This window comes from Pistacia vera, unplaced genomic scaffold (assembly GCF_008641045.1).
Source record: "Pistacia vera cultivar Batoury unplaced genomic scaffold, PisVer_v2 Contig365, whole genome shotgun sequence".
In the NCBI taxonomy this organism is placed as follows: domain Eukaryota; kingdom Viridiplantae; phylum Streptophyta; class Magnoliopsida; order Sapindales; family Anacardiaceae; genus Pistacia; species Pistacia vera.
The window spans coordinates 410,131-426,425 of NW_022196185.1; the positions used below are offsets into that span (position 1 = coordinate 410,131).

General features: G+C 36.5%; 1 protein-coding gene and 1 pseudogene across 6 annotated transcripts; both read left to right on the plus strand.

Annotated features, from left to right (window-relative positions):
- Positions 1 to 5,062: 5,062 nt before the first annotated feature.
- LOC116140201 lies at positions 5,063 to 6,062 on the plus strand (annotated as a pseudogene).
- A 375-nt stretch (positions 6,063 to 6,437) lies between these two features.
- LOC116140207 (50S ribosomal protein L18) lies at positions 6,438 to 9,101 on the plus strand. Of its 6 annotated transcripts, none has more exons than XM_031425836.1 (3): positions 6,438 to 6,523; positions 6,723 to 6,813; positions 8,582 to 9,101. In XM_031425836.1, the coding sequence occupies exon 3, from the start codon at positions 8,584 to 8,586 to the stop codon at positions 8,926 to 8,928; it is 345 nt and encodes a 114-aa protein (XP_031281696.1). In that variant the 5' UTR covers positions 6,438 to 6,523; positions 6,723 to 6,813; positions 8,582 to 8,583; the 3' UTR covers positions 8,929 to 9,101. The 6 variants fall into 6 exon arrangements, with proteins under 6 accessions (XP_031281696.1, XP_031281698.1, XP_031281700.1 ...); XM_031425838.1 differs by having other exon boundaries at positions 6,439 to 6,572; XM_031425840.1 differs by having other exon boundaries at positions 6,443 to 6,523; positions 6,720 to 6,813.
- The last annotated feature ends 7,194 nt before the right edge of the window (positions 9,102 to 16,295 follow it).

Consider the following 16,295-nt stretch of genomic DNA (forward strand, 5'->3'; position numbering starts at 1 on the left):
TTCCTTACAGGTCTGTTCTTTCTTGTATAAATTGATGTAAATTGTACATGAGAAACATATCAATCAAATACATTTTCACTACAAAGCTCTTTGTTCTTTTCCTCTTGGCATACTCAGCAACCAAGTTGCTTCTCTTGCCTCTCCATCACGAAGTTCTGACACCTTTCAATGGATTTTACAGAATCTTCCTTTGCTTGGAGAGTTTCTTTCTGTTTCATGAATCATAGACTGATCTTAATAAAGAATATATATATATATATAGCTTGGAATTGGATCCATATACAGTACTGATATAGATGGTAATTAAAAAATTACAACAAAAACATGACGCCTTAGAGAAGACCCTCTGAGTCTCAATAGAAGCATCAATGTAAACCTAATCAATCGTAGCCAAATTGCTTGATTTAATTCCAACCCAGTATGCAGAATGCTTAATTGTTCTAGCTTGATAAAGCATGAAAGTTTCTTTTATCGACATTGAATTGAGAATCTACAGTGCAAATAACGTTGCCTCCAATCTGAACTATTTGATAGTTCTATATATAATCTTTATCTTTTAAGGAACCCTACATTTTTTTAAGGAACCAAAACTGAAACCGGTCAGTTCTTAAAATTTGGAATCAGTTGGTTCTTAAGATTTGGAAACGGAAACCTTGAACCAGAACTTGAAACATAGGTTCCCGTTCTAGGTCTAGGTACCGAGGTTAATTATTACCCCCTATTTAAAAAAAATTACAAATACACCCCTAATAATTTACAAAAAATAAATTCAATCCCAATTCTTTTCTGAGTACCCAGATCTCAGTTCCAATTGTGTTGAAACTAGAACCGGACTTGGGAATTACCAGTTCCAATTTGTCAGAACTGAAACCAAACCCTAATGAGGCCGGTTCCAATTCTACCATTTACCCATGCTCACCCCTAGTCAAAAATCTTATAGGACGAAATTAATTAATATATAATTTGTTGCAACCGAACATGCCAACAATATTAGACCAAACTTTGCACGAAGAAGTTAATAATATTTGAATTGTCAATATCTTGTAATTAAGAGGGCTTGAATAATGGATGGGAAATGAATAATGAAAGAAGGTAAAGCAAAATATTGATAATAAATAATGTAGCTACCATACCATGCCAAAGTTGGAGAATCAAATCCACCTAGGAACTCTCTCTGCTCTTCCCAAAACCAACAAAACAAAACTTGTTCAATTTCCATCTCTATTTACGCAAAAAACTTGCGTCCAACACGCAACCCCAACGTGCAATCTCTGCAAAAATTAACCAGTACCAGCTACTNCCAAGTCAAAAATCTTATAGGACGAAATTAATTAATATATAATTTGTTGCAACCGAACATGCCAACAATATTAGACCAAACTTTGCACGAAGAAGTTAATAATATTTGAATTGTCAATATCTTGTAGTTAAGAGGGTTTGAATAATGGATGGGAAATGAATAATGAAAGAAGGTAAAGCAAAATATTGATAATAAATAATGTAGCTACCATACCATGCCAAAGTTGGAGAATCAAATCCACCTAGGAACTCTCTCTGCTCTTCCCAAAACCAACAAAACAAAACTTGTTCAATTTCCATCTCTATTTACGCAAAAAACTTGCGTCCAACACGCAACCCCAACGTGCAATCTCTGCAAAAATTAACCAGTACCAGCTACTACTGCATGCTGTCACCAGACCAGACCACCCCCCACCACCATCCAATCTTCTTATGCCAGACTCCAAATTAAGTGTCTCTTCTGCTCTCTATTACTACCATTTTTTCTTGGTCAAAAAGATCATCATCTTTTCATGGAAATATTTATTAACTAGAACTATATCTACAGCGAAACATAAACACCCCTTTCATCACTTTTAACAGTTAGTTCTAATGGGAAATTTTGGAAAAAAAAACATATAGATATCTACAGTTTGAATATTCGAATTCGATTGAAACTCGTATTCTCGAACTCGAATAAAATTCAGTTATACCAACTCGAATTCGAACTCAAATTCCAATTTTAGGTACCGAGTTTGAATTCAAACTCAATTTCTCAAGCTTGAATTCGGTACTATAATGTTCGAGTCGAGTTCAATTAATCAGATACTGGACTCAATTCAACTTGATTTCTCCCTTGGAATAGTCTATAAAGGATATGATGTAGGATTAATTTGTTGAAAATCTAGTTTTAAGAGAGAATTTATGATGATAGGGAACAGTAAGCAGACGTCGGTTTAAAAGAAGTAAAAAGAAAGAGGGGAATGCTATTTTGGCGGCAGGAAGTATCTCAAACTGACCCAATTCTTACGTAATTAATAATATATCATATAAAACTGTTGATCAAACCGGTAAGAATAAGATTCACTGGTACTTGTCAAATTGTAAGTCAAATCTTTTATGCCATGCTATCAAGTCTTCTTCAAAAATTTTCCTTCCTTCTTCTTCAAATTAAGCTCGTGCACAACACGTGCAACTCTCCATTAAACTTTAATTGGTCAGTATTTTCCACTCTTTCAAAGAGAGAGTGATGGTGATCATCATCTGAATACCTGCAATTGATTAATCAGTCATATTTTTCAAACTTCTCATAAGGGTTTTTATTTTTTTCGTAATTTTATTTTTCAAAGAATTCAAATGCCATCAAGATTGAATAAATGGACAAATGGGCATTCATGGCTGTTTCTACATGGCAGAGCTTGAAAAAGTGAATATGAATTATATCTTTGATTGCCTTTTTCTCTTAAGGGTCTTTAAAGAATGCCCACTTGAAGACTCAATCTCTTTAATTCTCTTTCCCTCCCTCTCTCCCTCTCTCTCTCTCTCTTACAGAAACTTGTATATATATATATGCATGCATGACTTTGCTTCTACTACTTCTTAGCTAACTCTCACTCTCTCTCTCGATCTCGCTCTCGCTTTCTTCATCTGTATTATCGTTTGCATATAGAACTCCAGGTGGGTGAGTAGCTCTTGTTGGAGAAGCAGGGCACGTGCACATGTACTTCTCGATATATCTCATGCATCCATCGATCTTTGTCTTGTGTAGTACAGAACTTGCACGTGCTCCCCTTCTCCAACATGAGTTCCTCACCCTTAATTTCGCTCTCTGCCGGTCTATCAATCCTCCAGGTAAATACAGATATACAACTTTTCCACTTCACACTCTCTTTTTCACTGCAAATGAGCTTAATCTTGTAGATATCTGCAGGTTTTTGTTGAATATGACACCATGATTATAGTAATATTATTTGTCAGCTTTAATGGAGTTTTTTAGTTTTTAGCTTTGGCAGGGTAATTAAATTGAAGACATTTGTCAGATTTGTGACACATGCATGTACTTCTCAATCCACATGTTTAATTTTTGGCAGTAGCCGAGGGGCGAGGGCCATTTTTTATATCTTTGAATTACTATTTTGCTACAAAGAAAGCCTAAAAACAGGCTGAAAGGTAACATTACATCTATATATAGACATACAGATGGAGCTGTTTTGAGGTTAAAATGGAGAGTCAAAGTGTACAGTAACTAATATCTCACCAAATATGGACTGCCTTAATCAATGCGGCAATCAAAATTGTTAATTATGTGCTACAGAACCAGACTTCGAAATTGATCTTTCTGCAGAAAAAAAATGTATATGCATCCGACCAATAATCAAATTTCATGTTAACTTAAGTGGCATGCATACAGAATATCTATCCAAATAAAGAATACCAATTTGATTTTAATGCATAAATCATTTGGGAAAATCGTGTAAAGGCATGTGACATATACACACTCTCTGCTTTTGCAACAAAATTTTGCTCCTTCTAGCTAGATGAGATGATGCACACAAATGTACTTGTGAATCTATCTTCTGTGGTAATGGTACGGAGGAAACGTGAGCTACAGGAGGAGAGAAACAAGACGAATGAGCAAGTACCATTTGGCAAACAAGTAAAGAGGGTAAATGGCGTAAGGTTGATGAAGGCTATAGGTAAAACTAAGAAAGGTTTTGCCAGCAGAATCAAGAAAAATATGAGGGTCTATAAAGGGTACTTTCGCAATACTTTTTGGCATAGAAAGTGGGGGACTCTGTTCGGGTTCCCTTTGTAAGTGAGAAGACTTATTTTGATAGGCCATAAAGGTATCGGAAATTGAAATGGGAGGGGACAAGAAACGCAGAAATGCCTGCCCAGATATGCAGAACCTTAAAATGCAAGCAATGGTCAAAACACTCAATGATCAATAAAGACACAGAGCTGGGTAATATAATGGAGAACAAGAAGAAGAAGAATTAAGTGCTGCACTCTCTCTACACGCAATGCTCAGATCTCGAGGTTCCAACACATAATCATTATATCACATGTATTAGATTCAGTATATATCCCTCACGCCAGAACCTGATCAACCTCCAACATTATAATATGATGGTTACTGATTTATTGTTTTAATAAAAAGGCTGAGATGCCCATCAGTCTCTTCTTGGCAAAATTTAATAGGCCTTCTAAATCATTGTCTTTCAATGTAGAGGTCCAGCTTCTTGTTCTTTCATCTCTGTTCTCTGTTATTTTCTTTGTACTAAGATCATTAATGTTCTATGGCCCAGCTGTTGGGTAGGTTTAGTCCCAATTCGGAGACTTGTAGGGCCATTGCTTAACAGCATATCCATAGCCATAAATTGGTCTGATATAATTTATATACAATTTGATGTTTAATGTTTACTAGTGTGGAAATTAGTAATCAATAGATGCGCCATGGCTGGTAGTCCATTTCATTTGCAAGTTTCTGCTTAAAAAAGGACTCACATACTCAACCCAGATTAACAAATTTATATATTATATGGTACAGTTATGCAGTTCCCAAATTGAGTTCAGCTTTGTCAATGGAAAGTATAATTTCAGAAAACTCTAGCCTTGTTGAGATCCCAGTTGTTGCAGTTGCTGTCATTGCAGCGGCAATAGTAATATTACTATAAACCAAAATTATTGAAAGATCGGTATAGTAAACGAATGCTATGTACACAGTGCGATACATTTGGTCCCATCTGATCGCTTGTTGAATACCAGTACGGAAGAGTTCGAAATGGTGGTGTTTTCGGTTGTCAATAAACTCTTTGCCAAGCTCAAATTAAAACCGAGAAACATAGATATCTTAATCACAAATTGTAACGTTGTGTGTCCTACTCCATCTCTAGCTGTAATGATAATCAATAGATTCGGACTCAGAAGCGATGTGATGAGCTTTAATCTCTCTGGAATGGGGTGCAGCAGAGGAATCTTGTCGATTTCGTTAGCCAAAGGCCTTCTCAAAGTCCACAAGAACTCAACGGTTCTTGTCCTGAGCATGGAATCAGTATGTTTGATTATGTACCAAGGGAAAATCAAGTCTATGTTGCTCGCAAACTGCTTGTTTCGGATGGAAGGTGCAGCTATTTTACACTCGAATCGAACACATATCCAAATACGAGCTTAAATATTTAGTTAGAACTCAACTGGGCTCTAAAGATAGCGCATACAAATGTGTTTTCCAGGAACCTGACGACGAAGGCAACACAGGAGTTTCCTTATCAAGATCAATCCTGCAAGTGGTTGGCGAATCCCTGAAAACAAACCTCGCAAACCTGGCAGCTTTAGTACTTCCATATTCGGAGCTCATCTAATATGGCTTATCATTAATCTGGAGGAAAATCTGGTCTCCTGCAAGAAAAAGAGGTCTTCATATACCCAATCTCAGGAAGGCTTTTGAGCATTTCTATATGCATACTGGAGGGAAAGCAGTGATTGATGCCATCAGGGAGAACCTGAAGCTGAAAGAGAGGGATGTGGAGGCTTCAAAAATGAAACTTTACAGGTTTGGGAACACATCTTCATCATCAATTTGGTATGCACTTGGGTACCTTGAGGCAAAAGGTAGGGTTAAAAGAGTGGATACAATTTGGCAATTGGGGCTTGGAAGTGGGTTCAAGTGTAACAGTGCAGTCTGGAAATGTATTTCAAACCTGAAACAGGAGAATTCTAATGCTTGGTCAGGATGCATTCACCAGTACCCAGTTGAGGTTCCTGATGTCAAATATTTGATTTAATCTCATCAATATATTAGTTCTAGTAAAATATACAACATGATTTTTACAATATGATCAATATTTTTATATCTATATAATTTGAAATGAAATTGGTGTCTCTCCCAAAGGGGCTTCAATATCTCACCTCTCTGCAGAACTTGACTATTGGTGGTTGTAACCAAATTGAATCACTCTGCACAGCATTGAGGATGACGATAACATGCCATGGCGAGGCTCAGCCGCCAGTCTTTAGATATTTATGGGCTTCATAAATTGGTGCCTCTCTCAAAGGGCTTCAAGACACTAATTTATGAAGCCCAATTAAAGCCCCTTTTGGGAGGGACACCAATTTTTGAAGCCCATAAATATCTAAAGACTGGAGGCTTCTAAAGCGTTGCCCGTGTCATCGTCATCCTCACTGCTGTGCAGTGCTGAGTGATTGAATTTGGTTACGACTACCAATAATCAAGTTCTGTAGAGAGGTAAGTTCTGAATCTCACATCATTTGAGTCTTCATAAAAGTAATTGAAGGTGTCAACGATTCCCTTCTGATCTTACAAAAATGTAAATGGAGTGGAGTAATTTTTCATCTATATACTTCTTGTCTTCTTGATATGTCATTATTACATTAATTATAATTAAATATTAAATATTAATGTACTATTTTTACGGTACCAGCAGTTACTGCAGAGTTTTTCCACTCTTCTCTCTGTTCCTCTGTTTTGAGCTTAACCCAGTAGCCGTGAACCCCTAACCACAGAACAAATTTCAGGTAACCTTTTCCTCCACTTCATTTGATTTTATTATTGGTTTGTTTGCTAAGAAAACATAGGAAAACCAAAGGAACGAGAATTTGAACTCTTAAAAACTTATATAAACATATTTTTTCTTCTTCTTATTTTCCCTCTGTTTTTTCCCGGAAACCAAAGTAGGATCTGCGCATATTTAGGTAATTTATCTTTCATATTATGACCCGTTAGCGTTTTGTGATTCTAACTTCGTTATCTTTGCTGTATGATTGACGAGTTTCTCTATTAGACCATGTGTTCGATGAAATGCTTGTGAGAGAAAAAGCATTGTGTTAGACTGTAGCTTTCTTGTTATTTGGTTTCTGACAAAATGCATATAATTAGGAAAAAAAAAAAAATTAGGGGCTTTGTACAGTGTTTCTTAGTCATTGCCGAGTTGTTTCTTATTCATCAATAGGTACTTTCTGGACTGGGTGTTTTTGTAGTACCAGCCCGGTAACATTACCAGACATGATTGTTTTGTTACAACTAGCTATGATTCGGTTACGCATGTAATAATTCTCTAGCTAGCACATTGTTTCATTGAACCAATTTAATGCTATTTGTATTGGTCCAGCAATTCTATTAACTCATTGATACATATAACCGAAAGATAGCTAATTGTAACCAAAGGATGGATCTAAGCATGTTACCCGACCAGTAAGTTAGCATAACTATTTTGGAATAGGTGAAATCCTTTGATTTTTTTTTTTAGTGACTCTTGGCGGCCTTGTATAGTTATTCATCCAAATGATGCTTCACTGTGTCCTTTTTAGTTGTTAGTAGTATTCATTATGTTTTAAGTTGTATTCATATGTCGTTTGGTGGATGTGGAATTTGCTTTAAAGTCAAGTTTCGGGAATGGAATAGGAACTTGCGAAAATATGATCCATGTAATAACTGTGAAATTTTCATTTGTCAGTTATGTGGGTTAACATACTTCTTTGAATCTTGTGGAGATTGCCCTTTACAGGAGAAGTTTTAGCTTGTAATGTGTGTCTCTCCAAGCGCATTAGTCTATGAATGTCAAACATCATGTCATATTATTTGTATACAAAAGCCCCCATGTCTTGTTGTCTACTTGCTTATTCTTCCAAAGAAAAATGAAAAAAGAAAAGAGGTTTGCTATTAGCATTCTAGTTTTTGACATATGTTAACATTACCATTGAACTGTTAAGAGAACTAGAGTTTGGTTCTGTTCATTTGTTTGTTAGATGTTGAAAGGATGTAATGATTGTTTTTTATGATACCGTGGGTTTCTACAGTCTATGGAGCTTATGAAGTCTTGATTTGTTTCTCTATCTTGCCTTTGGATTTATCATGCGAGTGAAACACCCCTGAAACCAATGGTCCATAAGTATTTTTCCTTTACATAAACTGTCTAAAGAGCTTTTAATTCCTCATTCCACAAAAAAGGCTTGGAAGGCTGTGGCCTATTCTTTCTAGTAGGGTTTTTTTTTTTTTTTCTTTTTTGGCTAGGAAAAAGAAGAACTACATTTTCTATCAACTATTGTTTTCAGTAGTTGACAGTAGATAACACAAGAGTTAGGCAAATTCTGTATAACAAGCTTTTGTTACACTTTTCTTTTGATTTCAGTCAATAACTAATGCATTTTGATCATCTTGCTTATTGAATTCACTGGTGTAATTGTAAACATTTTCCCCTTCTTGAATCTTTGAGTGAGTAATTAAAGCCTTTTTATAGTTCGAGTCTGTACTAAAGGTTCAATCTGTTCTCTATTTGCAAAACAGAGATGGTTATTCCTCCACCTGTTAGGCCACCAAGAATCACCAAGTATCTGAAGCCCTATGTCCTGAAGACGAACTTCACAAACAAATATGTGAGTGCCCAAGTTTTCCACTCACCAACTGCCACAGTAGCTTGTTCAGCAAGTTCACAAGAAAAGGCTCTGAGGCCAACCATGGAGTCTACTCGGGACGTTGCTGCAGCCGCCAAGATTGGGAAAATTCTGGCTGAGCGGTTGCTTCTCAAGGACATTCCTGCCGTTACTGTTGCCTTGAAAAAAGAACAGAGATATCACGGTAAAGTGAAGGCGGTGATTGATTCTTTGAGGGATGCTGGTATCAAATTGATTTAGATTGAAATTTAATACTCAATTTGCTGTAAGGATTGTGACTTCTTTAAACTTTTTGTGATGGGATTGTGTTGGTCAAGTTATGTTTCAAACTTTGCATGCCTTGTTGAGACATTTACAGACCAAGCAAGTAGTTTTCAGCAATTCGGATAAGATTTTCTTCTGATTCAAGCTCATCCCATATCTCAGTATAACAAATAACGTTGACATTTACTTATTTCTTTGTTCCTTATCCTCTTTCTCTATTGTTTGTTCTTCTTTTCTGGTATTTCTTCAATTTTATTTCGTTTTGGACTCTATTATAAGTTGGTTTTGCTTGTACAATGTTTCCATCATGGTCCCTTGATTTATGATTTTGAAGGTGTCAACGATTCCCTTCTGATCTTACAAAAATGTAAATGGAGTGGAGTAATTTTTCATCTATATACTTCTTGTCTTCTTGATATGTCATTATTACATTAATTATAATTAAATATTAAATATTAATGTACTATTTTTACGGTACCAGCAGTTACTGCAGAGTTTTTCCACTCTTCTCTCTGTTCCTCTGTTTTGAGCTTAACCCAGTAGCCGTGAACCCCTAACCACAGAACAAATTTCAGGTAACCTTTTCCTCCACTTCATTTGATTTTATTATTGGTTTGTTTGCTAAGAAAACATAGGAAAACCAAAGGAACGAGAATTTGAACTCTTAAAACCTTGTATAAACATTTTTTTTTCTTCTTATTTTCCCTCTGTTTTTTCCCGGAAACCAAAGTAGGATCTGCGCATATTTAGGTAATTTATCTTTCATGTTATGACCCGTTAGCGTTTTGTGATTCTAACTTCGTTATCTTTGCTGTATGATTGACGAGTTTCTCTATTAGACCATGTGTTCGATGAAATGCTTGTGAGAGAAAAAGCATTGTGTTAGACTGTAGCTTTCTTGTTATTTGGTTTCCGACAAAATGCATATAATTAGAAAAAAAAAAAAAATTAGGGGCTTTGTACAGTGTTTCTAAGTCATTGCCGAGTTTTTTCTTATTCATCAATAGGTACTTTCTGGACTGGGTGTTTTTGTAGTACCAGCCCGGTAACATTACCAGACATGATTGTTTTGTTACAACTAGCTATGTTTCGGTTACGCATGTAATAATTCTCTAGCTAGCACATTGTTTCATGGAACCAATTTAATGCTATTTGTATTGGTCCAGCAATTCTATTAACACATTGATACATATAACCAAAAGATAGCTAATTGTAACCAAAGGATGGATCTAAGCATGTTACCCGACCAGTAAGGTAGCATAACTATTTTGGAATAGGTGAAATCCTTTGATTTTTTTTTTTAGTGACTCTTGGCGGCCTTGTATAGTTATTCATCCAAATGATGCTTCACTGTGTCCTTTTTAGTTGTTAGTAGTATTCATTATGTTTTAAGTTGTATTCATATGTCGTTTGGTGGATGTGGAATTTGCTTTAAAGTCAAGTTTCGGGAATGGAATAGGACAATTCCAGTGGAAAATATGATCCATGTAATAAACGTGAATATTTTTCATTTGTCAGTTATGTGGTGTTAACAACTTCTTTGCGAATCTTGTGGAGTTGCCCTTTACAGGAGAAGTTTTAGTCTTGTAATGTTGTCTCTCCAAGCGAAAGTCTATGAATGTCAAACATCATGTCATATTTATTTGTATACAAAAGCCCCCATGTCTTGTTGTCTACTTGCTTATTCTCCAAAGAAAACTGAAAAAGAAAAGAGGTTTGCTATTAGCATTCTAGTTTTTGACATATGTTAACATTACCTTGAACTGTTAAAGAGAACTAGAGTTTGGTTCTGTTCTTTTTTGTTAGATGTTGAAAGGATGTATGATGTTTTTCATGATACTTGGGTTTCTACAGTCTAATGGAGCTTATGAAGTCTTGATTTGTTTCGCTATCGCTTGCCTGGATTTATCATGCTAGGAACACCCCACCTGAAACCATGGTCCAATGGTTCCCCTATGGGTTTATCTTTCTCCTGCTTACCCTAATTCCTGGTACACAGAGGCTCTCTTTCTTTAATTCCTTTATGGCTAAAAAAGGAAGTCATTTCATAGTCCTTGTTTTTAGTGACAGAAAGACTTCATCTCACTAGTTATTTGGCTAATCCAATACAAGTTTTGTTCACAGTCGTTACACTTCGTGTGATTCAGATTCAAGTCATAACTGAGCTTTTGATCACTTGTGCGATATCAGGTAATTAACGATCTTTATCTCTCGCTTATTGCATTCACTGGGTTGTAAGGCCTTGTAACATTTCTCCCTTCTGAATCTTGAGTGAGAATACAGCCTAGGTCGAGCTGTACTAAAGGGTTCAATCTGTTCTCTATTGCAAACAGAGATGGTGTTCCTCCACCTGTTAGGCCACCAAGAATCACCAAGTATCTCGTGAGCCCTATGTCCTGAGAACGAACTTCACAAACAATAGTAGGTGCCCAAGTTTCCACTCACCAACTGCACACTGTCAGCGTGGTTCACAAGTGCTTCACCAATAAGAGCTCTGAGCCAACTCAGGGTCTACTCGACGTTGGCTGCAGCCCCCAAGATTGGGACAACATTACTTCTGTCTACGTGCGGCTGTGGGTTGCTTCTCAAGACATCCTGCCGTTACTGTTGCCTTGAAAAAGAACAGAGATATCACGGTAAGGGAAGGCGGTGATTGTTACTTCTTTGAGGGATGCTGGTATCATTGATTTAGATTGAACATTTAATACTCAATTTGCTTCCAGGTTTGTGACTTCTTTAACTTTTTGGTGGATTGGATGGTTGTGTCGTCAAGTTATGTTTCACAACTTTGCATGCCTTGTTGAGACATTACCAGACCAAGCAAGTAGAGTTTCAGTCAATTCGGTGGACTTTATGTGTGCTTCTGATCGCCTGGCGCCATCCCACTATCGCAGTCCTACACAATCTACCGTTTTAGATTTGACTTACTCTGTTCTTTATCCTCCCTCCGGTCTCCATGGTTCTGTCTTTCGTGGATCTTCACTCAATGCTCCTGTTCGTGGACTCTATTATAGTTGGTTTTGCTTGTACACGTGCTTCATCATGGCCTTAGATTTATGATCTAGGGTGTGACAAAAGGAAATAATAACCCAACATTGTGGGTTATAACATAATCTCTCTAATTTACCATCAAATAACAAAATCCCTCCATGGTTATGTTAAAATAGTCGGTAGTGGGGATGATATGAAATAGATTAACCAATTATGTATAAGTCTAGCCTGGTAAGAGTGTTCTGACTATGCTCTCCCTCCGTGATGAGATTGGTCATCGGGGATCCCCGTGTAGCAAAGGCCGCCACTTATGTTCCACCCATGAACGTCCGCTCTGTTCCTTGCCATGCCGTAGTTTTATTTAACGGGATATTAACATAAAATCGTAGAAAAAAATATTAGTTTTATATTAAACCCCTAAACATTTCTCTGATAATCCCAAATCATTATTTGAAGTGTGTATAAGTGAAATACTAAATAGTAAGATGGTTCATGGTAGAGTTTTTGGGTTTTTTTGGTTTTGTGAATTTGAACTGAATATCTATATCATATCAGTATATAAATATAGCATTATGATATATATACATATAATATATATATATATATATTATATATGGTGATTAGAATGTCCGTGTCAGTTTATGTGTATCTCGCTAATCTCTAAGGTCTTGAAGTTAATGACCAATAAACCTTTTTAATAATAGTAAAACGAAAAATTAACACTTAAACCTTCTTTGATATATATCTACAAATTTTATAGTCCTATCTATCTTTTAAAGAGTGGTGTTAAAGCAGATTTTTTTTATTAACTAAATTATTCAAATCAATTTACACGTTTTCAATTAATTCGATAAGGTTGAAATTACTGGCGGAATAAATCCCCATCCTATTATTACTGTGGGATTATTGTTAACACCACTACTATTAATATCTAAGATATCGGGTCCGTACTCTAGAGGGTCAAATATCCGATTTCCAACCTAATAAGCCCAAGCCCATTTACATTTAGAGTCCAGACGACGGATTAAGTGAGGAGCATTCTAGACAAACATGATCGCTCACGTGATCATGCCCCCGACATATCTACACCCGCCACGTGTCACCCTTATTAGGCACGTGTCAACCACATGCAACCTCGGCCCCACCACCTGTCATACGATCTAACCTTACAACGTGCTCCTCGATCCACCGCCACGTCACCATTCCAGTTTTAGATCTCCACATAACGGCTCACACCTCCTAGTGTGTTCGGTCTTTACAAACTGTCTAAAACCTCTCACCACGTAAATCTCGCCCCTCTGCCGATTACTCTATCCCAGACCTTGAGTGGAGAGGACATTTCGTTAACACAGCCGGTCTGTTAAAAACACTCGAGTCTTGCTCACTTGCGCCATGAGCTACTTGACCAGTTGTGGGACGACACCTTGGCGGCCTCGGCCGGAGTCCGGCTGGCAAGCTTCGAAAGCACTCCACCTTCATTTTCCGCCCAAATTCCGGCAAGGTAGGCACTACCTGGTGGCGCATTTGCGCAGATTCTGTATAACATTTTTTAAGAAAATAATTAAAAGTGAAATTGAACTACAATCATTGATAATCAGTGATCGGACGGCTAAGATTTTTTTATTAACCTTCGCATTATTTAAACAAAACAGATTTTAAATTTAGTCTGTTTAATGGGGGTACATGCTGAGTGGACAAGAATTTTAAGGTTGTTAGAGTTATTAAAGCGGCGGCAGTGGAGTAGTTTATTTAGTTAGTAGCTACCGTTGAATTTTGGTTCTAGTTCTGTTTGTCTCTGTACTTTTTGAATTATTTCTGATGCTTGATTATGGTTGTGATTAGAATCTAATGGCGGGAACGTGAGATCAGCGTTGACGAATCGCCGTTGGAGGTGCGAAAGTTACACGGAGTATCATGATAGTAAAACCACCTGGTTATCAGAACGGGTCGCCGCCTGTTTCTCCGGCCGATCTACACCTCCGGTATCTCCTTTTTCTGTAACTAAACTTCTTGTTCAAATGACGAATGATTTAATTACTAGTTCCGAAAATGCCCTCTCCGATATAATGGAGTTTGTGATAACAGGAATCAACCAACGGAAAGCTAGGATTATTTGTCATTTAGCGCACGTAGAGTAGGGTATATCGGTAACTTCATGCGATGTGATTAGGTTAGGTGATGAAATAAAGTAATAAAACTTTAAGTAGGACCGATGTTTCGTGTCTTTATCTTGAATTCATTTATTTTTGGCTTGTGGCGTATTGAAAATGACAGATTCGTCCTTATTGAGTCATTGACTGACTTTGCAATAATTATGCATGGACTTTAGGGCTCCAAAGTTTGGCCAAATCGTAGTTGAAAATGGGTGGTGGTGTTAAATCATGATGGGTTTATTGGTATTTGCACATATGTGGTGGATTCCACTTTGCCCTAACTTGTATTTTCTCAATCAAGTCAATGGAGTCCACATTGAGTATTATTATATATTATTGAACCCACCCCATCTAAAAATCACTTTATGATGTGGCTACCACTCGCCACCCCTATATTTCAATAATTTATGTGTGGGTCATGGACTTTGCGTTGCTACTATATCACCACCTTAGCGTGTTACAACGTGTAACATCGCTTTATAACGTTTAACATCAAATCGGCCTCATACCATACTGTTGTAATCGATCTAGTAACGTTATCGTAGTCTATATACATGCAAACATATTGGTTTATAAGTTAGAGTATGATGATCTATTTATTCATAGGTTAGTGCATGCAATGTATAAGATGATTCATGTTTTGGCATTAATGGGAAAATGGTCGTGTTAGGTGAAGGTTGAAGTGACAAACCTATTTAGGCAGTAACATTATTTTAATATTGGGCATCAGCAGATGGGTTCTTTATATATATATAAACTGGGCTGTCAGATATTGTAGGTGCTTACGAAAGTTTGAAATCTGTTATTTCTTTTCTAACCGTGATGATGAATAGGTAATAGAGAGAGTTTTCGGTTTCGTAGAAGGTCAACATCGACGCATATGAGAAGGCGAACGGGGATGGACTCAGGGGACCTACTACTCCTTACGACGTGTGATATATGAGGGAGGAGGAGGTAGGGAGGGAGGAAGCAATGAGAGGATGGTCTCACAGGGGAGACCTACGGCTCCTGTGGAAGATGAGGAGGGAGACTGTCCAAAGTTTTTCTATGCTTCTACCTGGTGTCGAAGAAGGAAATGTAAGGTGTGTGCATATGTATGGTAATGTGTGTAGTGTGTGGAGGCGTGGCGAGTAGCGGAATATTGAGGCTTTTAAGCTTCAAAATGGTATAAGAGATGAGAAGGGTGGTTAGTTTGTAATATGGAGATGTTGTTTTGAGTTTGTGTTTGCGTACATATAAAAGTTTTCTTTGTGTTGTTAGAATAAGATGTTATGATTGATTTCTATTTCGAAGCAATTTTATTATGTGTGGTGGCTTTGCTAAAGGTGTAACATTTCAGCAAGTTGGTTATAAATAAACAAATGAAGCACCATTTACTGTTAAGAGATCATTCTATAATTGATTTTTGGGAGTATCTAAAATAACGATTTGCGTTTTTCAGCTTTGATATTATTTAACGGATTCGGTGTCAACATGTTGGATATTTATAATCGGCTGGGATTTGTGGGTAAACGTATTTAGATAACAGTGATGATAGTTTGGAATTTGTGTTGAGTTGCTTTTTTGAAGTGATAGATTGATTGATGGATGTTTCCTCCTCTTTTCCGCTACTTGTGTATAATAGTCCAATGGTAGTTCATAATTAATTAATTTGGAGTAGTTTGTAAGTTGTTAGCTTTTAATTACGTACGTGAGATTCGTGGTGCATTATTATGATTGATTAAAATAAAGTTTGTAAGATATAAATTTTGGGTATTAATGGATGGGTATTAGTGTATTATTAAAGTATAGTATGGGTTATATATGTATAGTATGGATACTATGCTTAGTTAGTACATAGATTGTATCCATCCGTTAGTACCCATGCATTCTTGTAGATTAGGTTGTAAGGGTAAATATGGTTTTATAACAGTTATTTGTTTGTTGGAGTTTGTCTTTCTTAATAAGAGTAGGATAATTATGGATTTGTTCGGTTTATATATTTTGGATAGGTTTTAGAGAAATAAAAATTAACAAAAAAATCTTTAATAGATTTATTAATTAACTAAATATCTTAATATATAAAAAATTGTAAATATAAAAATATTCTCACCCACTTATAGTGTCAAATTCTGATCATCACGTCGGAATCTAGTGTTACGAAGTAGACTAGTCTGATCTGATCGTCTGTACGTTGATATACTATTTTTTACCAAATCT

Bases quoted from the DNA above. Each gene is read 5' to 3' on its own strand.
- LOC116140207 (XM_031425836.1), top strand. From the start codon at position 8,584: ATGGTTATTCCTCCACCTGTTAGGCCACCAAGAATCACCAAGTATCTG.